Source organism: Syngnathus typhle, linkage group LG14 (assembly GCF_033458585.1).
Source record: "Syngnathus typhle isolate RoL2023-S1 ecotype Sweden linkage group LG14, RoL_Styp_1.0, whole genome shotgun sequence".
NCBI lineage: Eukaryota > Metazoa > Chordata > Actinopteri > Syngnathiformes > Syngnathidae > Syngnathus > Syngnathus typhle.
The window spans coordinates 1,122,307-1,149,796 of record NC_083751.1 but is presented as its reverse complement, the minus strand read 5'-3'; the positions used below and the strand labels follow the sequence as shown (position 1 = coordinate 1,149,796).

Genomic DNA, 27,490 nt, shown 5'->3' with positions numbered 1-27,490 from the left:
GGATATGTGCTTTAACTGTGTGCAGTGCATGAGCCATAAAAAGTGAACGTAATCAATATTAACGTCCTCAATTTATCATGAGTCCTACTGCGTTCGATGACGTCATAAAAAGGAAAGCGCGACCGCGCGCCTTGAAATTCGACAAACGGGGAGGTTGACGAAGGTGCAGCACGAGTATTGTTATTATTAGCAGAGTGCATTCTAGTATATTCGAGTTTAATGTACCTTGTTGAAGTGACCACAAGAGGGCGCCATTGTCTCATTTTCCCCCTTACTTGCCTCTCATTTGAGGAGAAAAATCTGTTTTGTTTTTTCCCCTGAAGCTCTGACATTTCTTGGTCACCTCTCTGACTAAGGTCCTTCTCCTCCGTTAGCTCACTTTAGATGGGTGGCCACCTTTAGGAAGACTCCTGCTGGTTCCAAAACTCCTATTTACAGATGGAGGCCACTGTGCTCACGGAACCCTCAAACCAGCAAATTTTTTATTTTTTTTTAATTGGTCAGATCTTGTGCCTTGAGACCATCCGGTCTTCAACCCTCATGCTCTGACATGCACTGTCACCTGTGATGTGGGACCTTACATACGTAGATATTAGTTAGCCTTTCCAAATCATGTCCAATCATCTAAATTTACCACAGTTGGACTCCAGTTAAGCTTAAAGATGATCAGTTGACCTTTGCGGCAAATGTCATTTCCTAGTTTTCATTATTAATAAATCATAATTTCCAAAATTCCAAAAGAAAACTTTGCATTGTCTCTGTGGAGTGTTGTGTGTCCAATTTTGAGAGGAAAAATGCATTTATTCCATTTTGAAATAAAATGGTAACATAACAAAATGTGGAAAAAGTGATGGACTGTAGGTGTGGCGGCAAAGTCGGTGTTTTCCGAAGTCTGCCTGGCGCAGATGTGCGTCGGCGTTCTTTCAGGTGTTTTTGAGGAAATGCGCCGTCTGAACGAGAAGACCCTCCCAGCGGGGGCCGCCTGTGAGGTCATTTCCAATAAAGAACGAAATGTGCCAATTCTGACAAAGTTTGCCGGCCGGCCTCTCTCAGCCTATAAAAGCAGCACAAGTCCAAAGTTCTACACACAGCCTGAAACGAGGTCGGGCGGCATATTTTTGGGAGCAATTTCATGACAACCAAAAAGTTGATGTGCTTCCTTTCAGGTACAAACAAGAATGTCTTGGACTCCTCTAGGTTCACTTCTTCTGCTGGCTTGTGCCTGGTCTCCAATTGCCAGCCAAAGTGAGTAGGACACTTTTGTGATGACGCCGTGGATGGACGTGTTTGTTGTCCTCATTTGTGTTTACTGTGGTGGCAATTATTTACCAGTCTTCAACTCGCTCTTCCCGTCAACAGACAGTTGCAAGGGAAGATGTGGTAACGAGTACTACCGAGGTTACCTGTGCCAATGTGACTATAGCTGCTTGGGCTACGGCGAATGCTGTGGTGATTTTGAATCTCAGTGCACCACAAGTGAGTCAATACTCCGTTTCCCCTTTTCCACTCAATCATGTTGAAGCCTCTATCTTGATCGGTAGGTGCATTTCATTTTGCATTATGAGCCTGATAAAGGAGGATTAAAGACTTAAATTGAAAAATGTAAATCCTGTAAAAATTCCTCGATTATTAAAATAATTATTGATTAATTTAATCATGGATTAGTAGTCAATTAATCAATTCATTTTGACAGCTTTACTTTCCAATCAGAAAAATACATTTTAATATTCATTCAAAAATCTGATATCTTTTATTGTTATCCTCGTAGTCAGGTACCGTAAATTCCGGACTATAAGCCGCACCGGACTATAAGCCGCACCAGCTAAAATTGGGGGATATTTTAGTTTTTTTCTTATATAAGCCGCACCGGACTATAAACCGCACGTGCACACGCGTTTTTTTACAAAGAAAGACCGTTCACGGAAAGCCTTTTTAAAGTTTTCATAACATACTTTAACATGTCTTTCTCAACATTGTCTGTGACGAAGGGTTTAGAGCCCTTTGACGCAGGTCACCTAGCGTGCATTCCTACTAAAGCTCATAATAGTCACAAGCAACACAGCCAGAATAAGCAGCAGCCATAGCAGTGTTTCAAAATAGTCTTTTTGTTGTTGTTTTTTTCTTCAAGATACCGCAGTGTATAAAAGTGATCAAGTCATCACAAAAATCACGAAAAAAATCCTCATATAAACCGCACCTGACTATAAGCGGCAGGGTTCACAATTTTGGAAAAAAGTCGCGGCTTATAGTCCGGAATTTACGGTATTTATATCTATTTATATCTTACTCTAACGCCAAGACTGGATTTCATTGTTAAAATAGCAAGAAGAAAATGATGTCATTTTGGAGTTGCGTCACGTTGCATTTCTATCTGCCGCAGAAAACTCCTGTAGAGGTCGATGTGGGGAATCATTCAAGAGAGGCCGACTGTGTAGCTGTGACTCGGATTGCGTTAAATTCAAGCAGTGTTGTCCGGATCACGAGCTCCACTGTGATGCACAAGGCAAGCTTTGTCCAGCGCATTCAGCATGATCAGTGTAGAATTTGTCATCCAAAGCTACAATCATGTCTTGGAGAACAATTCAGTTGCATGAACAACACCATCAAGAAATAGGACAGGCACATTAGTCGTAGTCCTGCATGACGACGAGCATGTAGCATGCAACGCATGCAGGAATCGACACATTTGGTTGATGGATTTTTTTGTTTGAACAATTACCACAGAAGAAAACAAGGGAGAATCCAATGCATCATCACCAGGGACGAGTAATTCATGTGATAATGTAGATGAGAAAACCCCAAAAGGTATATTTAGCTTGACAAAAGGGTGACTTGATTTGAACAAGATATACAAATATGTGGTTTGTAAATACATATGGATATGGGGATCAGGCTAAAGTTTTTTTTTTAAATTGATATTCCAACAGAGGAAACCTCAAATGAAGCAGAACAGCCGCTTTCGGCACTTGGTGAGGAAAACGATGAAGGTAATTATTTGAAATTTGATCTGCGGTACTAATAAGAAAAGTTCTATAGACGGATGGATGGACGGATTCCAGCAAAAGTTCTCCAGTCCCAAATATTCAGATTTTCAAAAGATCCAGACTTGATGATCAAAAGTAATTGTGGTTCTGTTGCTGTGGTATGGTCACCTTGCAGAACGGGCCAAGAAGCACAAGCTTGAGTGGCCAACAATAACATAAGAAAGCAGTGCTGTCATAGTGTGGGAGGCAAATGGGCACCACTTCATGCCCAAGAGAGAAAGAAAAAAATTCCATATTGACAAAAGCATTGCAACACACCTCATAATCTGACAACGGGCCATTGACCAATCAGGGATGTTTTTGGAGAGGGAGGCTCTTTCTTTTGCAGTGCATTCATAATTCACATTTTCTGACAGATAATAATGACGTTCCGCTAGTGAGTCCAATATCGTTTCCAAAAGATGAGTCCAGTGAGGGTGAGCTAAATGCCGTTTTTCAATTCTTTCCCAAATTTGACATTGAAGTGTTTTCACACTATAACGTCGTGACGATAGGAATGTACACCGAGAACATTCCCAGCGATGACGAGTCCTACACCCCAGATCCAGACCAAAGTCAGACACCCGAGAGCTGGTACGGCTCATCTGCTGGGCCACTGGATGTGGTCTCCACTCAAGCCACCTTGATTGAAGACACGCCACAGGCGAGCACAGAGACAGTTCAATTGGCGACAACAGCTTCAGAAGATGAGGTCAAGCCAACCGTGCTGGTTGATGGAGTCACCTCCACTGAGAGTGCAGGTTAGTAAAGATTCCGGTAGGATGGACTGTAACTTGAGGTTGACTTTGAACGGTGGTAGACAAAGTCAACCGTTAAACCTTTACATGTCAGAAGTTCTACTGTACTTGAGTTCCAGAACCAATGTACAGATGAGCTATTTGGATCCATCTGATGTTCCTGCACTTCCAGATAGCGATCCTACCACTTTACCAGGAACAACAACTCCACAAGGCACCACTGCAACTGAGCAAGTTTCCGAGGCCAGTCCAACACCTCAATCGGAACCTTCCCCGACTGCCGACACCACACGTGAGGAGACAGCATCCGGGGCACCGACAGATCCTCCGACTGAAGCTTCTTCTGAAAAAACTGAGGGCACACCCTCATTTTCCACTGCAGCACCCAACGTAGCTGCAACTTCAGAACCCTCAAAAGAGCCGTCCACAACCCCGCAAGAACCGTTACAAGATTCTTCCACATCCTCAATACCGCCACGAGATCCCACAGTCTCATCCACACCTTCAGCTTCACCAGATCCGTCTTCCACGCCTGCACTGCCAACACAAGAGTCATCCATGTCTTCAGTATCACCAGATCCGTCACAAGAGTCTTCCACCCCTGCACTAACATCAGGACCAACACAAGAGTCCTCCACACCTTCCGTATCACCAGATCCGTCACAAGAGTCTTCCACGCCTGCACTAACATCAGGACCAACACAAGAGTCATCCACACCTTCCGTATCACCAGATCCGTCACAAGAGTCTTCCACGCCTGCACTAACATCAGGACCAACACAAGAGTCCTCCACAGCTTCCGTATCACCAGATCCGTCACAAGAGTCTTCCACGCCTGCACTAACATCAGGACAAACACAAGAGTCATCCACAGCTTCCGTATCACCAGATCCGTCACAAGAGTCTTCCACGCCTGCACTAACATCAGGACCAACACAAAAGTCATCCACAGCTTCCGTATCACCAGATCCGTCACAAGAGTCAGCCACAACTTCAGTGCCGCTGGATTCCTCCACAAACCCAGAAAACTCCGAGGCCCTCGATTTGACAACGACTCTTCTACCATCGATCCCAACCACTTTAGTTGTCACAACAGGCCACCCTTCTTCTTCACCAGATCCTCAGAATCCCTCCGCTAGTGTTTCTCCGGTCGGATCGGACCTTGACGTCACGACTGTTGATCCCTCACCCACAGATGCATCGGAGGGTGCTTCGGCCGATGAGGTTACACCAGCAAAACCTTCCATCGCTCCAGTAACAGAAACCCAGAAACCCAGCAGTACTAAATTATCTGAATCCAAGCCAAATGGTCAGGATAAGACAAGTCCCTCCACTCCACTGATGACTACAACCCCTGCAGATAAGCCCGCTCTCAAACCTGGGACTAAGCCAGTGGGTGTAGAGCTAACCGTGGATAGCTCCAGAAACTACCAAGCAGGTAAATACTTGCTTTGAACACCAGAACAATCTTCGAAGAAAATACAGAAAATCAAAAGGGGTATTGAATTTATGATTTTCAAATCGATGTTGAAGGTTTTTCTTTTTCCAAGTGCCTTTGTGTTTTCCTACATTATGAAAGTTAACAATTGCCTCCCCCCCAAAAAAAAGAAAAAAAAAAATCAGTTCATTGCCAGAACCGCCCACCTCCAGATTAAGTTGCGGTTATATTTATTTTCATTTCCCCCACCCAGTGTGATGTTTTTCTTCTTTATTTCCAGATGACAGCAATGACACAAACTTGTGCAGCGGGCGTCCTGCCAGTGCAGTCACCACACTAAGGAACGGCACAATTGCCGTTTTCAGAGGTCGGTGCCAGAAATCACTTGAAGGAGAAAAACATGACATCAAGTACAGATGTTAAATCGTTAAACTTTATGACATTGAGACACTCGTATTCATGAATGATCTATCATCATGTAGAATTTGATTTGACACTCACATGATGGTCATATTAGTTAACATGTTTTTTTTAATAGGTACATATTTTCCTCTGGAGCCACTAATAATACGTGTAATTGTTGCTATCCACAGGTCACTACTTTTGGCTTTTGGACAAAAACAGGGTGCCGGGCCCAGCCCGTGGAATCACAGAAACGTGGGGTGTCCCGTCCCCCATTGACACTGTGTTCACCCGTTGCAATTGTCAGGGGAACACATACATCTTCAAGGTTTGTTTGACTTCATCTCACACATTTTGAGAAAAAATCTGGAATGTTTTAGATAAGTTTCGTGTGGTTTTCAGAGAAACCAGTACTGGAGGTTTTCCAACAATCATTTGGACCCGGGCTATCCAAAGGTTGTTGAGACAGGCTTTGATGGACTTAACGGTCACATCACAGCTGCTCTGTCTGTGCCTCAGTACGGCGGAAGGGGAGAATCGGTCTATTTCTTCAAACGAGGTGACCAAAGTCAATGATGAGATCTATTCCTGGATGAACTCATGACAACTGTCTGTTCTTTTCTCCAGGTGGAACAGTGCAGAAATATTCATATCGATATAGCGCCAGTCCATGTAACAAGAAAGCCCATTTTGCTGTTTACACAGTCCGGAGGAGAGTGGTGCGCCATGCAGGTAGGAATAACACAACTTGATAAAAGTACAGGAAGGGCAGGGAGTGGATTTCAGCCAATTTGGAGTGAAATGATGCACTTAATGTCACATTGACATTGGCACACAAGAAAAAATGATGCGGTAATTGTCATCGTGACATTGCTGCGTGACTATTGCAATAACTTTGGGTGAACTCACGCAGACCGCTTTTGAGTTTCAACACAGCGCTCTGGAAAATGAGTCATGCTTTGCGCGAGAAGGACAACCTGATCCTCGGAGATTTAACACAGGGCCTCAGCATCATTTACGAGAAACCTTAGGAGTGAAACGTTAACGAGTTGTTTTTGACAAAGGCCATTTGTTCCCAGCTTCACTTTTGGGAGCCACCATCAACATCCGAACGGCCTGGCGAGGATTCCCCACAACCATCACTTCGGCGGTTTCTGTCCCAAGTTACAGGGAACCAGAGGGCTACAAATATTATGTCTTTTCTAGAAGTATGTAACACCTAATCATCACCTTTTAAACTAATCAAGAGTGTAGAAAATGGACCATATGTTTGGGTGTGCTGTTCTAAGTTTTATATTTTATTTTAACAGCTGCAAATATTGGAAAGAACCCAAAACAAGCTGTTGCGTTTGTGTCTTACAGCTAAATCGTACAATATTCGGATGGACGGTCAGCGGCCCGTCGTCAATTCCCCGAGAGAAAACCCATCAGCTCAGAACAACTTCATCAATTGTCCCAAAACAGCCTGATGAGCACAGACCACTTCAAGAAGCCTTTGCGTTGGACTGCTTTAAAACCTTTAATAATACGCTTCAGAAAACACAAAAGTTCAGCATAGACGGCGATCATAACATGAATTGTTTGTAAGCGATAACAAAACCAGAAAGGTTTAGAACAAGTGAAGGAGATCAAGAAGACTGACTTGAGGAGACTGTCAGGATTTCACCTGGCAATGCGTCTGCCATGGACTCCTCGGGAAGGAAACGCTTGACCTGTTGGAATACACAGTGCGGCTTTAAGTATTACACAAACCTCCAACTCGAAACGCATGCAAAGAAATACTCATACATCATTCTGTAACTGTATATTCAATACGAAATAAAGATTGTCACGTTGGAAGCATGCTTCTTTTCTTCCAAGTGCAACACTGCAGCTCAATGTACAAGTGCATCTCAATATAGACCAAGGAAAGAAACATTTCACAATTGTTCAACATTTGGATGAATCTATTTGACCAGCTCAGATGTATTTTATTGTATTTGGCTGAAAGGTTACCTCCTCTCTTGACGCGCCCACCTCGGCTCCCCGGCCAACGTTGCAGCTGTCGGCTGGGCGCGGCCCTGGTCGGAGCGCTGCTGGTATCTGTCGTGCAGCATCCGAAAAAGACCGTTTTCAGTGAAATGTCCTGAGAATCGCGGGCGGTGATGTTCGATCACCCGACGCACCTGCAGAGCTGGACGAAGGCTCCTGGCTGGTGGACGGCAGGCTGGCCGTGTCGGAAGGCTGACTGGGTTCCACCAAATCATCCTGAGATACCACAGCGTCCACCGAACTCTCGGCGCTGGGCCTGGAACTTGTGTCACATGCATATTTACCTTGAACATTTTGGAACTACAATCCAGTTCCTGCAGAGACCCAAGCGTCTAAAACGATGCCCGCCCCTGAAACCATCACAGCTGCTATGACAGCAGCGACTTACTTATCGGGGTCAGACTCGAGGAAGACGTCGTCTCGTTCCTCGCTTGTGCTGGCGGTGCCTGGTGCGAGTATGCCGGGAGTGGACGTGCTCACCGTGGGAACCGACTGAGAGGCCTGCTCTGCTGCATCTGACGGAACGGCGTCAGAGAAGACTACGGGTTAGAGAAAGATCAGTCAGTGTAAATGCACCGATTCTTGGCGCGTGTGTCCAAATGAGAACTGATACCTGGGGCTGTCACTTGAAGCGGTGTGGTGGGCACGCTATACCCGTCAGACTCCTCCTCGTGAGATGTGAGGAACATGGGGCTGTCAAACATGCCAAGACCTAACACAATCACATGAAATATTTTTGGATGAAAAGTAGGGACATAACTGGGCGGAGGGTGTGTGTGTGTGTGTGTGTGTGTGTGTGTGTGTGTACCTCCTTGGGCTGCAAGCTGGCCGAGATCCGAGCTGGTCTGCGGCACTTCGTCCGATTGGCCGAAACGGAAGGTCCTTGCAGTCATTTGGGGAGAGCTGCTGAAGAAAACAGCAGAGTTTCAGGGAACAGAAGCACGGAAAGACTCAAGTTTATAGAACCCGCAGACTATTGTTGATAATAAAAGCGATGACTTCATTGTGAACTCAAAAGGAGACAAACGAAAGACGTCTGCTGGACCCCACATGACACGTGTGCCCTCGCAAGATGTCGTTGTTCAACAACTGCACAAAGCTATTGCTGAATTATTGTGTGATGTATTAACGGGCAAGAAATGATTCTCGTGCGAGACTCACTGGACGGCCTGGTCAAAACTGTCCGAGCGGTGCGGCACCACCAGCGTGGGCGCGCTCGGTACCATCCTGTCCTCTTCGTCAATGAGATGCTGCTGCAAAAAGGAGCGGCTGATGAGTATCATCTTATGCGCCGTGCGGGCACATGAATCAAGTTTTGAGAAGACGTGACTTACGGCACTGCTGGGGACCCCAGAGAGCTGAGGGACCCTGCCTGCCGACTGGCGACGAGCAGGGATGCGCTGGGGCATCTAATAAAAGGCATATTTTGATCAAAGGTTATTTAAGTGGGATGAAATCTGCAGACAAAAACCCGAGTTTCATATGAAATCGATGTTCGACATACTTGGGAGGGGGGAAGTGGATGCGTTGGTCTCCTCTGCGTTTGGGGCATACGTATACCGGAGCTTGTGATGGGTTGCTCGGTAGAGAAGGCCTCCATTGTGGTGGCCTCAACTAAAACATTTGGAAATGAGAGTGGGGTGACAAAATTGTCTTTTGTATTACAATATTCTGGTTTAGAGTGACCATCAGTATATTCCAATGTTCCTTTTTAAGTAGGAGCACTGTCGAGAGGACTACGAACAGGGACAAGGGGACCATTTTGGCCACCCTCTCCTTCAGACAGACAACAACAACATAACTCTTCAAGTCATGGTGAAGCATTCGATAACTAATTCGATGACTGGACAGGTTGTGAGAACATTGGGCGAGACCAAGGTGGAGCTACACGTGTGCATTAATAAGATTTCCTGGATCTTACAGCTTGCCGTCTGGGAATCGGCTGGCCTCTGGGTGGAGTCGGACGCCCCCAAACTCTCCTCCGTCTCTGTCCCTGGGTCGGTTACGTCAACTCCCTGAGAAGACGAGGAGAGAGGGGGAAAAAAAGAAGTATTGTAAAAAGGAAAAACACGAGCGCACAAAAGTTCAAACAATGTCAAAACTAAGGGAAGCAGAATGATGGACAGAAACTGGCTGGGGAAAAAAATACAAAGATAGAAAGGTGAGCGCATGGAAGACCTGTGGGGTCATGGAATACTTTCTGTTCGGACGCAACCTTAGTGCCAACGTCAGTCATTTAGAGCCAACTAAATGCAAAGGTTGTTAACAGTTAGGATTTGATGACATAACACCCGACCGAGCGAGCGAGCGAGCGAGCGAGTTCCACAAAAACAACATGGATAGCGGTTTGCAGATGATCAGGCTACTTTCACTCCAGCCGATTACACGTGACAACAAATTGGTGCTGTGCAGACACTGACTCATCGTGAACGCGCAACTAAGACCCGTGTCAACACAGACGTACATTCGGTAGGAATTAGAGTGGAAATTTTGAGTTGTTGTGCTTGGAAACCTGCGTGGGAAGGGTTAACACAGGGGTCACCAAACTACGGCCCGCGGGCCGGATACGGCCCACCGGACCGTTTAATCCGGCCCGCCAACCCTGAACAAATTGTATTATTAAACTTTTTTTTTTTTTTTTTGCTCATTTTGCCTGCAATGACTGCGTTTCCCCAGTAGATGGGGAAGCGCTCGCCTGCGCATTTACTACCGGAAGCCGTGTCAGAAAGCTCGGTGCACACTCACAAGTGCGTGTACGGACATGGTGCACTCGCGCTCTATTTGTATCAGTCCCGAATTTAGAGCGTGGGCTGTGACGACAGCATTCTTGTAATTTGCGCGCTGAGCTTTCAGATGCAGTTTTGCGCTAAAGCCACCCACAAACCTTCCCCTGGAATCCTTCCGTTAAAATGTCGCCCAAGGAAAAGCAAGGTGAACACAGTGCCGAGCGTTTAAAAGAGAGTGGCCAATTTGGCTCGACGTACGCGACGTGACGTTCAGCCACATGAACGTCAACATCTACCCTCAAAGATCGAGGTAAACGGACCAACACCTCGGATCTCGCCTAAGAATTGCCACAACAAATTTTACCCCAGACTATGACGCACTATCAAACTTTAACAAAAAAGACAGCGGTGTCTACAAGCCTACTGGAACCTACAAAAGGATTATAAGGAATCAACACAAGAACTTTAAGAGACTGCTCATGTGTGTCAGAGAGGTTCTGCTCTGACAACTGAGCTGAACTTTTATCTGTTAAGATTGTGCATGGCACAACAGAAAGTTAATGTTCCATGTTTTTTTTTCTATGAAGAACCCAGAGAGAGTTATTTAGTTATTATTTATTTCCTGTTTTTTCTGTGAAGAACTCAGAGAGGGTTATTTAGTTATTATTTATTTCATTAATAGTGTTATTATTTGTTTCCTGACTTTTTTTCTGTAAAGAACCTGGAAAGGGTTATTAAATAACCGTTATTTGGTTATGGGTGGCTTTCTGTAAAACAATAAAAATTTTAAGCTCCCCTACGATCGTCACACTTTTTCTGTTACAAACTGACACCGGCCCGCCATCAGAGAAGGGAAAGGTTATGTGGCCCTCACAGGAAAAAGTTTGAGGACCCCTGGTTAACATGTACTGGAAATGACAAGTGTGTAATCACGTCACGGCGGCGGCGGGTACACGACACGAGAGTTGCGCTAATCAAACCTCTGCGTCATCTCCTTCGTAGGCTTCGTTGCCTTCTCCGCTCTCCTCGTTACTCTCCTCTCCGTCGATCCCCCCGTCTTCTTCCTCCTCTTCTTCCACCTCCTCCTCGTCATCTTCCTCCTCATCGCCCTCTTCGTAGTCCTACAGATGATGAACAACAGGCTCGTGTAAATCCTCGCGCCTTTATCAGACGGCTATTTCTTCTTCTTTTTTTTTCTTTTTTACCTGCTCGTCCTCCTCTTCATCCCCTTCTTCAGGGTTTTCCTCACTCTCCGTATCGGTTACGATGACGATGACTTCGAGCTGCTGCTCAGGAGTTTCACTCTGTGCAAGAGCAACTTCTTGGTGCATGGTGGTAGACTGAGAGGCTGCACTCTCATCCTCTTCATCCAGAGCCGCAAGCTCTTCAGTCTATAAGGTCAAACAACCAAAAGGACTGGTGACCATTAGCCAGCATTGTTACGACCAACCCACAGCCTCCGCCTTGGTAAATAAATGGATGTGCACTTTACTTTTGTGTGTGGCATACCTGACTGGCTTCTACACCTTCTTGACTGTCTGTCGGTACCACTCCCTCAGCTTCAGCGCTGTCATCAGCCATCATTTCCTCCTGAGACCCGTACGACACCAGTGTCTTTCATACAATTCCAAATAAAGCTAGGCAAGCTGTGCAAGCTCCTCACCTCGGGCCCCACTCTCTGGATAATGCGCAGCTTCTTGGGTACAGGAGCCCTGGAGGTGTCCTCCTGAGGGGCTTCAGTATCTGTGACAACAGCGCTGCTACTTTCATCTTCTTCACGGGGCCTTTTGGACAACGAAGAGGAGGAAGAAGAAGATCCTGGTGTGGCTGAAACTAAACATATTTGGACAAATCCGAGTGAGGTTGAACATTGGTTGAGTTAACCTACTCTACTTACTTGAAACCATTTCTACAGTACTGATTTCACTCACCAGTTCCGAAGACAGCAGAGGTGGAGGATGTCGAAGGCCGTTCCACCTGCGAGCTCTGCGTCGCCTCAATGATCACAGGCGGCGGCTCCTGACTGACTGGCTCGGCATGGGCCACGCTTTGCTGTTGCGTTGGCTGGACAAAAGCTGTGGCTTGCGTCTGGGTTTGCTGCACAGTCAGCATGGGGCTGGCCAAGGTGGTCTGGATGTTGGGGCTCGCCGAGCGCACAGAACCACTGGCACTCCCGTACACAGTCACATGCTCCACCGGCGGACTCTCTGTGGTCTGCATGGCTGCGAGGAAGTGATGTCAAAATGTATGAAACGAATAGCACAATTGATATTCCTTTAAGACTTCAAGGTTACTGGATGTCATTGGAGTGGCTCCAAAGAATATTTTAGAACGTCGCATGATTTCGACTCACCTTCCTGGGTCTCGACCTGCGTTGTGGGCATGACCGTAGCGGTGGGTGTTGGAGTGGGCACCGTGGCTGGGGTGATCATGGGCCTGATGCTTGCCCTTGGAGTGGGTTTGTTCCCTGGGTTGACAGCCTGCTTGCTAGGTGTGGCCACGACAGGTGTTGGCTTTATGTTGGCAGTTGGCGGGTCAGAGGCACTGGCACTAAGGGCAATGGCGGGCAACACGGTTAGTTCACGCCGTCTGTTGGACGAGATCAATGTTTCTTTGACGTACCTGCCCCGGTCTGCAGCAGGCGTAGACTTAAGACTGATCTGTCGCTGTTCTGTGCTCCTCTGCTGCTCCTGAGGCTAGAACCAGAACAGAAAGAAATTTGATTTCATTTTCTACTCAACAACGGGTTTTTTTTTTTTTATAAATAGAAACACTTGGCGCCAAGACTCACTTTGCTTGGACCTGCCTCAGAAGACTCATCTTTTTGGTCTTGTCTCTCTTGATGACCTCGCAGTTCTCTCAGCTCTCTCTCTTGTCGGTTAAAGCGTCCCTCGTACTGAGATTTGATAGCGCTTACGCGCACCTCTAACTCGTCACTTTGCTGCTTCTGCTCCTCAAATCGCTGCTTCAACTCCTCATTTTCTTTCCGCAGCTCATCCTTAGCGCCTGGACATAAATCAAATGTATATTTAGGACCATAAAATAAAAAAAGTACAACTTGAGACTGATGGGAAGAACAAGATTGCCATATTTTCCGTGCTTGAATTACTCATCCCTACCAATTGAAAACATTCTCAGTATTTGACTTAAGCACATAAATATACAATTGGCCTCTTACTCAAGAGCTGGTTGATTCTTTGCTTGGCAAAAACAATCGCCTTCCTGGTCTTATCCACTTTGTCTGCCATTTGCTGTTTGAGTGTCTCCTCTTTGTCCTGCAGCTCTTGCCTTAGCCTGCCCAGCTCGGTCTGAAGCCTGGAAGATTGTTCCTGAGCATTGTGTACCTCCATTTCACGCTCTGCGACCACCTTTACAAAGGACAACGTAAAAAAAGAGTTTTCCGTCAAATTGTACCATTTCAGCCACTAGAAATGTATGGCCGTGGACTGTTACACAATCTTCAAGAGCAAGAAAGAACATATTTGATGGCTCACCTTGTTCATGTTCTCCAGCTGTCCCTCCAAGTCTTTAATCTTGGTTTCAGCTTGGCTAAGAGAATCTTTAACTACCTGCAGTTCCTGAACCGAGGCTTGACGCGCCTCTTCGTCTTTGGATGGCCCTGCAGCTTCAGCCGTCATCTAGAAGAAGTACAGTACGATATTTATTCATGCTATACACTATAAGATAGTATCGACCTCTCACCTTGTCATGTTCTACCTTGAGCTCATCATACTGGATCTTGTAGCGGCGTCCAAGCTTTTTGACCTGGGTAATCATCTTCACCTTCTCCTGGATTTCAAGACTTTTGGCAACAACCTCTTCTTTCAGCAAATTTTTCTCATCGGTTATCTTGCTCAAATTGTCAGCCAAGTTTTGGATTTGGCTTTGTTGGGATGTGGTGAGATTGCTGGACCTAAAGACAAACATTCACAGAACGCAATGAAAGGACGCAGTTGACATTCAATATGCAATATTTTTCCCTGGGGGAAAAAGAAAAAAAGATCTGAGAATATGCAAATGTACCAAACTGAGTATTGGAGCATCCACAGTACTGCTTGACTACTGAACTTTATTTTCACATGCATAGAGCAAAACATATCATTCCAATTTGTCACCTGATAACCTCTGCTTTGATTCTGTTGTTCTCTTCAGTGAGCTGCTGAATACGTTTAAGGTGTCCTTCCTTCTCCGTATGTAGACGCTTGTATTCATCCGGATCGGAATCTTTCTGCTGACTCACCAAATGCTAAAAAAGAAATGCGTAAAACAGTGCACTTTCAATACACAGGTAACACGATTGAGGTGTAATTACAATTCGGTATTTGGGTCAGGAAATAAGGGCTGGGGAATCCGTAGTTCCACAGCTGCCCCCTGGAGGCCAAAAGAAAAGGCTGCACTTGCACCGGCTGCTCTTTCAACTAACCTGCGTCCGAGCCTTCCAGCGCTTGATTTCTTCGTTGAGTATTTTTTGCTCCATTTGTAGCATTCCGCTCTTCTCGCTCAGCTCATTGTTGGCCTGTTTCAGTGGCAAAACCTCCGACTCCAGTTTTTGTACCTGGAGAGCAAAAGAGACGATTCGTCTTCATGAAACTGCAAAGTATGGCCCTACACATCATCACAGACAAAACACAACTTACCTTCTCTTGGGTCTGCTGTAGTTCTTTCTCCAATTTGTCCTTCTCCTCTCGCAGCATCTTGTTTGTCTCCATCAGAATGCTCATGGTTTCAGTCTTTTTCATCAGCTCATCATGCTGGGCCAGGGTCTTTGCTGTCACCTGATACAGAAGAGCAGGCTTGGTTAAAAGTAGTACGTAGATGTCTTTCATCCAATTAAGTCAAAGTGCATGTCTGTGAGCAGAGTAGAGGAGAGTGGGTTCCTCCAGCCTCCAAACCTACCTGCATCCTCTCACGAGCAGCACTCAAGCTGTCCTGAACCTCTCTTAGTTCTTGTTCCAGATGTTCAACCCTTAGACGGTAACGCAAAGTCTCCCCTTGAGCAAACTCAAAACGAGACTCTGCAATCTCCTTTTCACGACGCACAAACCTGACACATAATGGTAAAAAAAAACAACTCTGTAGTTCTCTTCTTTTGATGTTGGATGCAAACTTGAATACGCGTCATTAATATGCTACCTTAGAATCTCAAGGACTTGTTCCTGAGATTTGCCTTCCTCAGTCAGAGAGATGTTAAGTGGACTCTCACTTGAAGCGCGCTGCAAATTCTCTGCCATTTTGCTACTCATTGCCTCAATCTGTTCATGCAAGAGAGTGTTCTGCCTCTGCAACTCTTCAAAGCGGCTTTCTATCTTGGACATCTCCTCCTGAGATGACAGAAGAAAAAGCTGGTCAGATCGGCATGTACAGTAGATAATAATCCAGTCCCCCCGTTTCAGAAGCAACCTTGAGGATCTTTTCCTGCTCCGCCCAGGATATCTTGGACTCCATGAGCTCGGCGCTGATTCTTTGAGAACTCTCTTCGAGCTGATGTCTGAGCTCAACTGCTTGCAGGGCCTGAGCCTTGGCATCCTGCATAGCCTTCACATCCGCAGCATGCAGCATCATCTCCTGCTCATACTTGTCTTGTGCTTCGGCTGCCAGTTTAGCCTAGGAAAATGGATCGAAAACAATATTCAGATTCGAGAAAAAATACCCATTATGCTATGTGGAGGGGGATGTGGCTATTTACCTGCTCTTGGCTGTCTTGTAAAGCCTGCAGCTGCTGGGATTCAGCAGTTGACAAACGCTCTAGTGCCATGTGGTGTTCTGCCTGGGCGCTGATCAGATCCCTTTTTAGCCCATCCATCTAATAAGATGTGGAAGAAGAATTTTTTTTATCCATTTTCGGATGGATGGATTAAAAAAAACGCAGCGTTAAGAAAAGTCTCAGAAGAAAATGGACTACCTGCTCGTTCAGGGAGGTCATTGCCTTCCTATTTTCTTCTTCTATATTCTGCTTCTCTTTCTCAGCCTCCAGAAGCTTCTCCTCAAGAACGCGGTGCTGCTCCTCAGCCTCCTTCACACGAGTTTCAATGGAGGCACAAGCCTGCTCCGTTACCTGCGCAGTAGAAAGATGGAAAATCTCCATGTTTTAAAAGTCTGCCCTTACGTGTATAAAAAGTTTAACACGATGGTTTTATTTCCTCGGAAGTGTACGTCACCTGTTTCTCTTTCTCCAGAGATTCCTCCAGACTCAGAGCCATGGCTCGGTATTGCTCCATGCTGGACGTGGCTGCTTTAAGGCTCTCTGCCAACTGCTCTACCCGTGTTTCTGCCTGCAGCAAGCGACCCTGAAGATCCTCCCGCTCTTGATTTGAAACTGAGAGAAGGACCAATTTAAGAATGAACGGCTTGATGTACTCAAAGATGGTCAAGTGAATATTTAGCTCAAGAATGGGACAGACGGACACGATTCCAACCTCTAGATTTGGGCGTGGAGGGGGAGCCCAGGATGTGACGTTGTTCGCCGCCACCTTGCTCCATCCTGAGGGAGCGGAGTTCCATCTCGGCAGCATTCAGCATCTCTTTTGTCTTCTGGTGTAAAGCCACTTGCGTTTCCAGTTGCCGCTTTGCTTCCATGACTTGGATCTTAGCAGAGGAAGGAGAAATATTCACAATTGTGCAGTCTGCCATCGACTTGACGTCAACAAAAATGTGAGGTGGCCAACATGCTACCTCTTGGTTTCTGCTGAGCAAATAGCGCTGTTCCACTTCATGCTCCAACCTCTTCTGTAGCTGAGAGATCTCTCGCTCTTGCTTCTCGAGCTGGCTGTTAAGCCGCTGACGCGTGTCAGCATCTGAACGCTCGAGTGTAGCCTAGAAAAGACAATACTGGGATCGTTTTGCGTGCATGGCAGTGAGGGAGAAATTCCAGGGCATGGCATTTACCTGAATAGCCTGAAGGTTGGTCAACAAAAGGTTCTGACTCTGTTGTTGGCTCAGGATCATATCCTTCTCTTGATTCAACCTAACCTCAACTAGTTTCAACATGTCTCTCTCTTTACGCAGACCCTCAGAGAGACCCTAAAAAGGACAACGACTAAAGTTAAAGGATTTCACAAGCAGCATTTTATTGGAGTAAAAAAAAAATACCTCTGCCATTCCAAGTTTTTCCTGTGCAGCTCGCAGGTCCTCATTTAATGTGTTGATGGTCTGCTCATGCTTCTGTGTGGCAGAGGCCATTTTCTGTTCCTTCTCTCGGAGGGAAGCGATCTCTTTCCTGTAGCCCTCGACATTGTCCTGCAACATCTCATACCTGCCATTGTGGAAAGAAAGCCATGAATCGAAAAACGTGATACCATTTGGTTCATGCCAAACATTCAAGACCATTCATTCTATCCTTAGTTGTAGTTATTCAACAAATAGTCCTGCTTTAGAATATCGAACAGACCTCTTGGAGGCAAATTCCAACTGCGTTGCCGTCTTGGCATTCTGGGAGCGAAGATCTGAGAGCTGCTCCAGGAGTTTGTCATTCTGCTCGGTCAGTGCCTTCTCACTCTCCAGTTGCTCCTTTTTATTGGAGGAAAACACCTCCTGCAACTATATATGAACAAATCAACTATTTAAAATCCATCCAAAGTTCAGTATTTTGGTCGATCAACCCATTCTTACGCAAATAGTGCTCCATTCCGATGGATTTTATTCAAACCGAACAGTAAGGTTCTGAACGGCCACCCTTATCTGTGTGCATTGAGAATAAAGCAATGCTGACATACTTGTCGCAAGGCTGCCTTGGCCTCCAATGCTTCGGCAGTATCAGTTGCCATGGAGACGAGTGCAGCGGGAGTCCCGGTGGTGGGCGTGGCTGCAGGTGAACGGCGTGGGGTGGACGTGAGGGTGAGTTCCTCGGGTGAGGTACCTTGAAGAGAAAATTCAGCTTTGTAGGAACATTACATTAGACTATTATTTTGTGTGGATTCAATTTCTAAAAACGGTTTCCATTGTCAGTAGTACCTTGCTGAGGGAAGGTCACTCCCGTTGCCTGAGCCAACAGCACTCGATACATGTCTCTTTGCCTCATGATGGACTCTGTCATCTTGACGTGCTGGCTGCGTTGCTCCCTCAGGGACTCCACCTCAGCCAGAGTGGTCTCCAAACTCTGCTCCACTTCACCGCGCCTGTGATAGCCAAATTGTTCACGTCACGCATAGTACATTGTGAAAAAGCAAAAAAATAAAGCCAGGAGTAATTTCAGGGATAGAAACAGCAAAGGTGTGTCTTCAAATAAATTCTATGAACAAACCTGGAGCCGGAGGCTTCCAACTCTTCTTTCTCCTGGGCTTCACTGAGATCCCTGAGGGCCGCCAGAAGTCGCTGATTCTGCTTCTGTAGCTCTTCCACGCTGCGGAAGGTCACCAAGTGTTGACTAATGACTTCTGAGGTACTGCTGACATCCGCAGAGCTCAACCCCTCCTCAATTAACACGGGGTTTCCTCTGGCCTCCTCCAGCTCAATAAGAAGGACACGCACCTAAAAAGATATTTGGAAAACATATTGAAAAATGGATCCGAATGATAGCTAATTTTCTTCACTTTAAAATATAGCGACAAAAAGCTTAAAAAAAAAAAAAAGAGAAGAACTTACCTGCTGTGCCATGTCCGAGAGCTGCAGTTCAAACCTTTTATTGTCCCTTTCCATAAGAGAGGAACGCTTGTTGGCTTCATCAGCTTCATTTTGCAGGCGGTGCACCTCCTGAAACGCAAACAAGTGAAAGCTACTGACACGAAATGGAAAAAGGCAAAACGAGCTCGACAATTGAAGAAATAGGATGTCAAGTAGAATCGGCCAGAAAGAATTGCCTGCCTGCCTGCCTGCCTGCCTGCCTGCCCGCCTGCCTACCTTGACAGCCTGTTCCAGCTTGGCTGAGAGACTGGCCACTGATTTCTGCATGCGCTCATGCTCATCCCTTTGCCGTTTCAGAAGTGGAGCCTTTGCTTCCACTTCTTGCACTATGTCATCGAGATATTTGTTGACCCGCTTGTTCTCCAAGCGCTCCAACTGCAGCTGCTCCTGGCTTTCTATATAGGCAGTGTACAACTACAAAAAAGAAATGGAAATAAACAGCAATCAATTAACAAGTCAGAATCACCCACAGTGAGCAGAGGGAATTCAAACGTAAATTCCGAAATACTTTGAGGGCTAATCGTTCTAATTTGAGAGTTGAGATTTAATTTGACACACCTCAGTGAGCTTCATTCCAGGTTTAATCTTTGCCACAGCAGCGGCTGTCGGAGACACTGTTGTTATTTGCGCCTCAGTGAGCACAGATGTGCCAAGTGGACCTGGAAACACAAAATGGGTCAAATCACATACAAATGAAAAATGATCTGTTTTCGGTGGGTCGCTAATGGTCAGTCAAATGTAAAGTGCTTTACAAAATTTTTTACACACCTTGCATCTTAGGGAAAAACGGAAGCCAATTACCTCTTCGTTTCGAGTTAGAAAGGAGCTCATTGGCGTTGTCCAGTTCCTTTTCAAGCACTTGGATCTTCTCCTTTAGCTCAGCAACAGTCTTTTCCGAAGCAGCGTTGGCCACTTGCAGATTCTCCTCAAGAGCTTTGTTGGCTGTGACAAAAGGAGAAAACAGAGCGGCAAAATGGAGCATCTTCCTCCTTGGGCAGATAGGACCGTTTTTAGCTGTATTGATTGATTGATTGATTGTATATTTACTGATCCCCAGGGGTGGGGAAATTCAGGCCCCAGCAGTATTCATACCAGAGTGGGTATACAAAAGACGCACAAATGGCATGAGCGCAACTCAACAGGCTCTCATAAGGCTGCCACACAACGGCGCCACAAAGAAAGCCAGAAAGTGCTCAAGATAAAAGCCATCAAAGCAAAACAAAGCTAAAAGACAAAGGAAAAAAAGTAACTGTGGCCAACCAGCACCCCTCAATACAAGAGAACATCCCAAAACACACTAAATAGCCTCCACGGGGTCCATAGACAGGTGTAGGGTCAGTCCAGTTCAACGGCGCCCAATGGACCGTGGTCGTGAATCGGTGAAAAACATCACAAAGCAGGCAAACGTGTGAGCAGCGTCCTGGGCACCCAGTCGGGTGCACGTGCAGATGGTCACCACGGGGCCAGCATGGCGAAAGTCGTTGGTTCCGACGAGCACGAGGGAGCGGACTCCCCACAGGGGTTGCGGCTGCAAGGCCAAGGCGAGGGACCCGGTCATCAATGCCCGGATAAGCAGGAAGCCGCCGTAGAGTTACGCCGGTCTCGACCGATGATCCCGGTCCCAGGAAGAAAAAAAATAATACAAAATATCCGATCCGAAGAGATACCGAGGTGCGGTAGAAGGCACCAGCATTGCCGAATGGACAAAAAGAAAAGGGAGAAAAGAAAGAAATAAAGAGGAAAAGAGAGAACACTGCTGGGAGGCAGCCACTTACGGCGCCATACCGAAAGAAAAAAAAAAAAAAGAAAAAAAAAAAAAAATACCTTCCCCTGCCTCTTGTAGCAGTGTATGCAACTCGTTTACAGCGCGACCCAGTTCTTCACCTTTGGCCTCGGAATCAGCTGCTGCTCCCTGCAGCGGGAATAACACGTTAGTATCTACTAAGCGTCCGTTTGGACCAATCAAGTGCTAAAAGTTGAGGTCTTGCCGGAATACAACATACCTTGTATAAATTAGAGAGCTTAATGTTGGCATTTAGCTCATTTCGGAACTTTTCCTCTATAGTGGTCTGCTGCTCCTTGGCCTTAAATAAAAAAAGAAAAAAATAACAACCACATTTTTCTAACTCTGTCCCAATTTGCAGCACCGTTGTTTGGCCAGTCCTGCAACTTATACATCTTAAAAGCTTGCACTCAAAGCATCAAGTGGGTTGCACATACTTCTTTCAGTTTGTGGATTAAGTCCTCATTCTGTTTTTGGTGGTTTTCATTCAATGCTTTAAGACTGGCCACTTGTTCCTGAACTCTGTTCAACTGCAAAATAGACAGACAATCAAGTTATTAGATCCATGTCTATGACGTTCTCTAAGTTAATATAAACAAAGGAAAGAAACGTGCCTCATCCAGTTTATTCTCCAGAGTGCATTTCAGTTCCAGGATTTCTTTACCCTTCTGTCGAGATAGGCTCAAAAGTTCTTCACTCTTGGACTTCAACTCTGCATTCAGCCAAGATGTTTGTTCAGCCAGCAGCTCTTTTTCTTGTTCCAGACGCTTCTCTCTGTACTGAATGGCAAACAAAAGGGAGTTAGTTTACCGTTTGTGACATCATATATGGAAGGTGATGGATGCCCCCTGCCAAGTGTGTGAAATCTATTGGTGGCTTCATGTTACCTTGGGAAATATGAAGCAAATACACTACGACTTACTTTAATGTTGACTTCGGCTGCGTCCAGTTCGTCTAATCTCAGCTGCTGAGACATCTTGGTGGCGTTGACCTCCACCAATTTATCATTCAGTTGCCTTAACTCACCTAGAGGGACAATGAACAGAATAATAGTTTTTTGGGGGGGAAAGGGGGCAACAAAAATATACAAGAGGAAAGAGTAGTACACTTAGATTGGACAGGTTCCATGAAAAAAGATCAATGTACCATTTAAATGCTCCACCTCCAAGCTTCTTCTCTCAAGTGTCCGCACAAGTTCAAGCTTTTGCGTCTCCAGTTCTTCCTTGGCTTTTGAAAGCATAGTCTAGAATGGAAGAGAATAAATGGGATTGATTTAACTGTTGGTGGTGCAGTCACAACATATATAGAGATCTACATTGTCAGAGACTGAATTAAGGCAATCTGAATGACTTGCTTAGCGTCAGTGAGTGAATGAACAACATCACCTGTTCTGAAAATGACTTTTCTTGAGCATTCTCATACTGCAGGTTCTTCTCACGGGCACTTTTGAGTTCATTCTCTATAGAATAGGGCAAAAATCACATCGTTAGCATGAAAGCATGATTCATTGAGATCACAAAGTTCACCGTTACCGATTTTCTCCAACTCCTCTTTAAGGTTACTGTGCTCTTGTGTGTGTCTCAGAAAGTCCTCCTGACATTGAGCAAGCTGTTTTACCTTGTCAAATGAATGTTGCTCTGGGGGAGAAGAGGGAATCGCAAGCACAGAGATTGTTGACGTTATTGCGAGGTACGTAATAATAAGTAGGCTAACCATAGCATTGCTTAGCGATTGAGCTAAAAAGGGCATGTAATACAGCGACTGATTCGCTATGACGGTGGCGAAATAAATTGCAGTGTAAACAAGAGCAAGAGCAAGAGCGAGCTATATGTGAAATTAAAGCAGAATTGTAAACTACAGTTATAAACTATTCACGAACGGTGTCCATGGTGAGCGAAGCCGAACATTTTAGCACCACTAGCAAGCTAAATAACGGTACATATCTTACCACTGTCAACTCGGAATTGCTCCCGTTGGGCTTTGAGATTGTCGATTTCATAGCACTGATCAGATAAAATCTTCTCAAGTTTGTTAAGTGTTCCTTTTGACAACTTGGACAGCTCGGAACCATCCAAGTCTTGCAGGATGAGTGCCGCCATTTTTCTGAGTGACGCATGCGTAGAACTGGCATTTGTGCTAGTCAACAAATACCTGGTGCATTGTGGGAGATATTATTTTATATTTTAATTGCACGCAGGGCAAAACAGGTAAATGACACATTTGTGGAAATATTGAAATTAAATCACACTCAGATTTTTTTTTTTTTTTTTTTACGTGGCCATTAAATAAAGCCTGTGTGGGTTTGGTGGCTTCATTTCGTATCACCAGCAGATGGCGCTCACAGAGAATAAATCGGTTCTTTTATTCCCTAGCAAATTATCACTGAATGTCCCATAGTTAAATCATTAAAGATGGTGCAATTGACTGAAAATACAGATGTCGTAGAAATTGGACTCCCCACAGAGAAGAGTGTTTTTAACAACTTTCCAAATTTAAACAATAAAAGTTGTCAAATACTAAAAACCTAACCAGTTGGTTAGTTTTTTTTTCTGCTGAAAGGATAAAGCCGTCTTGGTCATTTGCTTTTTCAGCAAATGTGCAAATGTAATCTGGTGTGCTAATATGGCAGTGCTTCAATTAAATGACACAATACAATATACAAAAAAAAAAATCAATATCTTAAAAACCTGATGTGCTAGGATTTAGAGATGGATATGATTGGAGAAAAACCAAAACAGAAATTTCAGGTTGTTTTATTCTTTCAAATGATGGTGAAATGATAATAATGACAATATATACGGCACTAAAATCACTAACAAAATGTGATGATTATGCAGCTCTGTTTGCACTAAATATTGTCCACACACAATGTTGTCGACACATAATATTTCCAATATAGTGACTTTTTCTTCACCTAGATGTGGTTACAACCCGGAGCCACACCCGCATTTCTTTGGTAAGTTCTTTTTTTCTTTTCTAGAAACAGCCCTTTGGTTAACTATCAAAACAGTTTGAAGGACCTGTGTATAAATTCAGAATTTATAAATCAATCCAGTCAAGCGCTAAAACACTTTCAAATGTTGCACTTGGAAGTATAGTCAAATATTTCAAAACAAAACATTACCTTATTGGTTAACATAAAATGCTTTTGGCTTTTGTTTGGGTGATGCTGCTATTCTAATTTGAATCCAAATAGTGCTTATCAAGTCTACATCCAAGCACCCAAACAAGCTTTTTTTTTTTTTTTGGTTCCTCAGCAGCTACAAATTACTCCACATCCTGCTCCTCTTCATCATCCAGCACCGGCAGCTCTTTCTCCGGCAGCAAACCGTAACTGTTGAGGAAGGTCTCCACGTCTGTGGCAAAGAACTCCTCGTTTAAGTGCTGCATGCATGCCAAGAAGTTCCCCAGCAGTTCGCCTGCCTTGTAGACCAAAAGCGTAGGCAACACCTCATCTGAGAATCTCTCAGAAGCACCTGAGGAAACGGCGTCAATCCTGCAGAACTTAACGGTGGGATATTCTGCGGCCAGACAGTCGAGGCAGTTGTTGAGCTCTTCGCAGCCTTTGATTCCGATCTTGTAGATGTGGACCACCACCACTGTGCTGTGATGTTCCTTCTCGATGACTTCCAGGAAGGCCTCCCCGCTGTCCAGGTCGTGGACTCCTTCAAACTTGGGACCAAAGCTGAGCTTCTCGTGCATCTCCTGCATGCAGCGCTTTCTGTATTTCTTAAGACAGCCCTCGTCTTCTTCCTTGAGCATTTCGTACTCTTGCACGCTCATCTGAAAAGAATTGCAAATGGGATTTTGCAAGATTCCATGTTCTCTGCTATTTTGTCTTCAAAAGAGATGGTACGTATGTACCTTGCGGTTAAGATTTGCCCTGGAGTCCTCCTTTGTCCGATGAGGGGATGACATTTGTCGGAGCAGTTCCCGTTTTGCGGGAGGCAGGTTTTCCTGCTCCATGCTCTCCAACTTGAACCTCCTCCAGTCATTGATAACACCCTTGGGACCTTTTGAAAGATCCACAACTAGGAGTCAGCTATTGTTTACATTAGCTAGCCATAGAAAATGAGTCCCATTCATTTGGAACGGTACTTGACACACGCAACATTTGAGGGAAGCCCACACCAAGCACACATTGTTTAAAAATCATTTTTAAATATTGTTTTACTCACCCGTGTGGGTTGCCGTTTCTTCCAGGTCAATCTGGTCACACATGTTTCTGCGTCAAGCAGAACTGGAATTAATAATGATGACTTTTTCAGATTACAGGATGTGCTCAAAACAATAATAGCGACTGATAGCTTTTTTTTTTTTTTTTATATAATTTATTTATTTATCTATTTATTTATATATTTATTGTCGATAACTAGTAGAGGTAAAAAGGAACCTATTAAAAAAAGAAAACGGAAAAACATGAAGCTGACACGATGAACTCATTCACTATGTTTTATATACAAAACCATATTGGGATAGCTTGCTTAGAGTTAGTTAGATGTGCGTGATTCCAATGATATTTAATTAAATTAATGCTGTCTAAGAGGATTAGTTGACTGTAGCGGGTCTCTTGGTGGCTTTGTGAGTTCTTACAGTTTTTACAAAGAAGATTGCTACTGCGGGAAATATGAAACCTAGTTACAATATGTTGCAAACGTTTTTAAAGTATAAAATGGGTGGATGTTCGATTTTTCCGTCGCAGCAAATGGATTTTCACAATGAATTAAATTGCCAACTGTTTGAATGAGTTTAGTCTTCCTGCATCTCTAAAGCTGTCTTTGTCACTGGGAAAGATTTGTCTTGATTAGTTCGAGCTGGCCCGACACGTGCCCGTGTCTTGTATGAATGCGTCGTTGTTTCCTTTCTGGATGTGCATGTGTGTTTCAAAGAGACAGATACACAGTCAGTTCTTTGACGAAAGATGAACCCATGACACTGGAGCAAAATGACTTGCTCTTTGTTATCAGAGTTTGTTGAAGACTACATTTTGTAGCTAGGCTTCCACAATGTATAGATGATTCAAATCTCTCCGTATGATTCTAAAGTCAATTCTAAAATTTCAATTTAAAGTGGTTGAATAAGAGAGGAACATTAGTTTCATGATCCCCAGGATAAAAGTCTAAAAGTAAATATACTGTTCAATAGGATGAATAATTATTGACGTACAGTCGTATTTGAAATTGCTGTCTTACCTTTCACGACAATATCTTGAAGTAACTTCACAGTGGTCTGCACCCGATGGACTTGACGGAATTGTCTGTCGCTGCTTGTTGTGAGTTCCGTCCAGCCAATGAGCGCAGCTCTAATGAGGATTTGAAAAAAGACGCTATGGACCTAACGGAAATAGATCCTAAGAGGATTTCACTTCAGGAATTAGAAGCCTCTACTTGATGCAGGCCCAACTACTAGAGAGATACAGGGAGAGAGAGAGAGAGGGAGGGCGGGAGAGAGAGAGTTTCATTAATATTTTCTTGAATAGTTTTTCCCCTCTTGACATATCACGCGCTCAAAATGAACAAGAGTTGACTGGTGCAAGAGCTAGCTAGCGTACACAATAGGTCTTTAAATTGTAAATCAATGTTTTCTTTGTCATTGTCTGTGAGGCGTTCCAAAATTCACATGTAATAAACACGTGATGACAAACTTATAAAACATAAAGCACCTCGAGCTAGGGATGTCTCATCACGCGCCTTCTCAAAACAAAAATGGAACTGTTGTCTCTGAGCTGTATCCAATGCCTTGCTCTCGCTCACGCAATGAAAACGACATATTAGACAAGCCTTATTGTATATTGTGATCCAAAACTGCGACAAACATATTGTTAAATGACTGTGTTATTTCAAAGTGAATAAAACTGTGCGACCATTTAACATTTGATGGACATCATTCTATTGTCAAAATGATCTGGATGGTCGTTGTCCACCACAAACAGCAGATACATGAAAAAAGCTCAACAATGACATTTGTCTTCATTGGCCCACTTGTGCAATTGTCTGACTTCTGTGTCGTCTTTCTGCCCTTTTGCGTCCTGTAGTTATTGGCTTAAAGGATTAGCAGACTTTTTCAATTCAGCCACACAGTGCATGTCAGGTGGGCTTTTCATCATCTCGTTCTCTTACTAAGTACTGGAGGTGCTTAAATTGGAAGTGAGTCCAGCAGATTATTTAGCTGGGAATGTTCCAAGACCTGAAAATACATCATAAGCCTTGCTCCGATAAAAAATAGATTTGTAAACATTTGCATCGACAGTTTCCACTTATCAACATCTCTAATGCTCATCAAACAATGGCTCGCTCACCTCCACTGTATTATTGGGTTATATAATGACACTAGAGGTCAGCACTTTACCTTTGTGCGTCAGAGCTCAGGGACTCTTTATGAAAGACATTCAACCATTTCATAGTGTTGGTTGTATTTTTATTCTTTATTTTTTTTATTCTCAATGATGAGTCGCAAGTGTCAATGACAACAAACTCTAAGTGGCCATAATAAAAATTCAGTACAACGTTGAGTTTTCTTCCTATGATTGTAGTTTTGTGTTGGATAGTATTGTTGATGCTTTGTTATGGCCTAAATCCTCATAGGTGGACTGGATTATATTGGTTTTCTGTCATTCTGTCATTCTATCCACACCGTCCACTGGGAGGAGCTACAGCAACACAAAAACAAACTATTGTAGAGGACTGCAGTCATGCATGCGTCAAAGTCTT

General features: G+C 44.6%; 3 protein-coding genes across 10 annotated transcripts; 1 reads left to right on the top strand and 2 right to left on the bottom strand.

The window, feature by feature from the left end:
- The first annotated feature begins 1,068 nt into the window (after nucleotides 1-1,068).
- prg4b (proteoglycan 4b) lies at nucleotides 1,069-7,460 on the top strand. 2 transcript variants are annotated; one of them, XM_061296762.1, is made up of 14 exons: nucleotides 1,069-1,245; nucleotides 1,360-1,476; nucleotides 2,381-2,503; nucleotides 2,725-2,805; nucleotides 2,928-2,987; nucleotides 3,401-3,460; nucleotides 3,539-3,784; nucleotides 3,954-5,219; nucleotides 5,500-5,586; nucleotides 5,813-5,949; nucleotides 6,024-6,180; nucleotides 6,249-6,353; nucleotides 6,701-6,829; nucleotides 6,984-7,460. In XM_061296762.1, the coding sequence occupies exons 1-14, from the start codon at nucleotides 1,179-1,181 to the stop codon at nucleotides 7,088-7,090; spliced, it is 2,742 nt and encodes a 913-aa protein (XP_061152746.1). In that variant the 5' UTR covers nucleotides 1,069-1,178; the 3' UTR covers nucleotides 7,091-7,460. The 2 variants fall into 2 exon arrangements, with proteins under 2 accessions (XP_061152746.1, XP_061152747.1); XM_061296763.1 differs by lacking the exon at nucleotides 2,725-2,805 and having other exon boundaries at nucleotides 1,070-1,245.
- Nucleotides 7,122-22,890, bottom strand: tprb (translocated promoter region b, nuclear basket protein). Of its 6 annotated transcripts, none has more exons than XM_061296756.1 (51): nucleotides 22,729-22,890; nucleotides 22,313-22,417; nucleotides 22,166-22,239; nucleotides 21,927-22,023; nucleotides 21,703-21,806; nucleotides 21,395-21,559; nucleotides 21,218-21,310; nucleotides 21,001-21,081; nucleotides 20,822-20,909; nucleotides 19,799-19,939; nucleotides 19,556-19,656; nucleotides 19,214-19,411; nucleotides 18,959-19,066; nucleotides 18,618-18,844; nucleotides 18,329-18,492; nucleotides 18,091-18,233; nucleotides 17,766-17,914; nucleotides 17,468-17,630; nucleotides 17,264-17,398; nucleotides 17,051-17,191; nucleotides 16,795-16,963; nucleotides 16,537-16,694; nucleotides 16,281-16,433; nucleotides 16,065-16,181; nucleotides 15,779-15,982; nucleotides 15,512-15,699; nucleotides 15,275-15,422; nucleotides 15,016-15,153; nucleotides 14,802-14,933; nucleotides 14,494-14,624; nucleotides 14,081-14,291; nucleotides 13,873-14,016; nucleotides 13,557-13,746; nucleotides 13,170-13,384; nucleotides 13,001-13,074; nucleotides 12,732-12,928; nucleotides 12,310-12,600; nucleotides 12,042-12,211; nucleotides 11,888-11,968; nucleotides 11,584-11,769; nucleotides 11,359-11,499; nucleotides 9,574-9,667; nucleotides 9,157-9,266; nucleotides 8,987-9,061; nucleotides 8,814-8,905; nucleotides 8,461-8,558; nucleotides 8,266-8,364; nucleotides 8,041-8,191; nucleotides 7,787-7,914; nucleotides 7,617-7,703; nucleotides 7,122-7,333 (listed from the first exon to the last, which is right to left on the bottom strand). In XM_061296756.1, exons 1-51 carry the CDS (start codon nucleotides 22,877-22,879, stop codon nucleotides 7,284-7,286), a joined length of 7,050 nt encoding a protein of 2,349 aa, XP_061152740.1. In that variant the 5' UTR covers nucleotides 22,880-22,890; the 3' UTR covers nucleotides 7,122-7,283. The 6 variants fall into 6 exon arrangements, with proteins under 6 accessions (XP_061152740.1, XP_061152745.1, XP_061152741.1 ...); XM_061296761.1 differs by having other exon boundaries at nucleotides 8,041-8,167; XM_061296757.1 differs by having other exon boundaries at nucleotides 8,461-8,555.
- A 627-nt stretch (nucleotides 22,891-23,517) lies between these two features.
- pdcb (phosducin b) lies at nucleotides 23,518-26,265 on the bottom strand. 2 transcript variants are annotated; one of them, XM_061298351.1, is made up of 4 exons: nucleotides 25,973-26,265; nucleotides 24,959-25,020; nucleotides 24,645-24,793; nucleotides 23,518-24,563 (listed from the first exon to the last, which is right to left on the bottom strand). In XM_061298351.1, the coding sequence occupies exons 2-4, from the start codon at nucleotides 24,999-25,001 to the stop codon at nucleotides 24,048-24,050; spliced, it is 708 nt and encodes a 235-aa protein (XP_061154335.1). In that variant the 5' UTR covers nucleotides 25,002-25,020; nucleotides 25,973-26,265; the 3' UTR covers nucleotides 23,518-24,047. The 2 variants fall into 2 exon arrangements, with proteins under 2 accessions (XP_061154335.1, XP_061154334.1); XM_061298350.1 differs by having other exon boundaries at nucleotides 24,959-25,005; nucleotides 25,973-26,257.
- Between the last annotated feature and the right edge of the window lie 1,225 nt (nucleotides 26,266-27,490).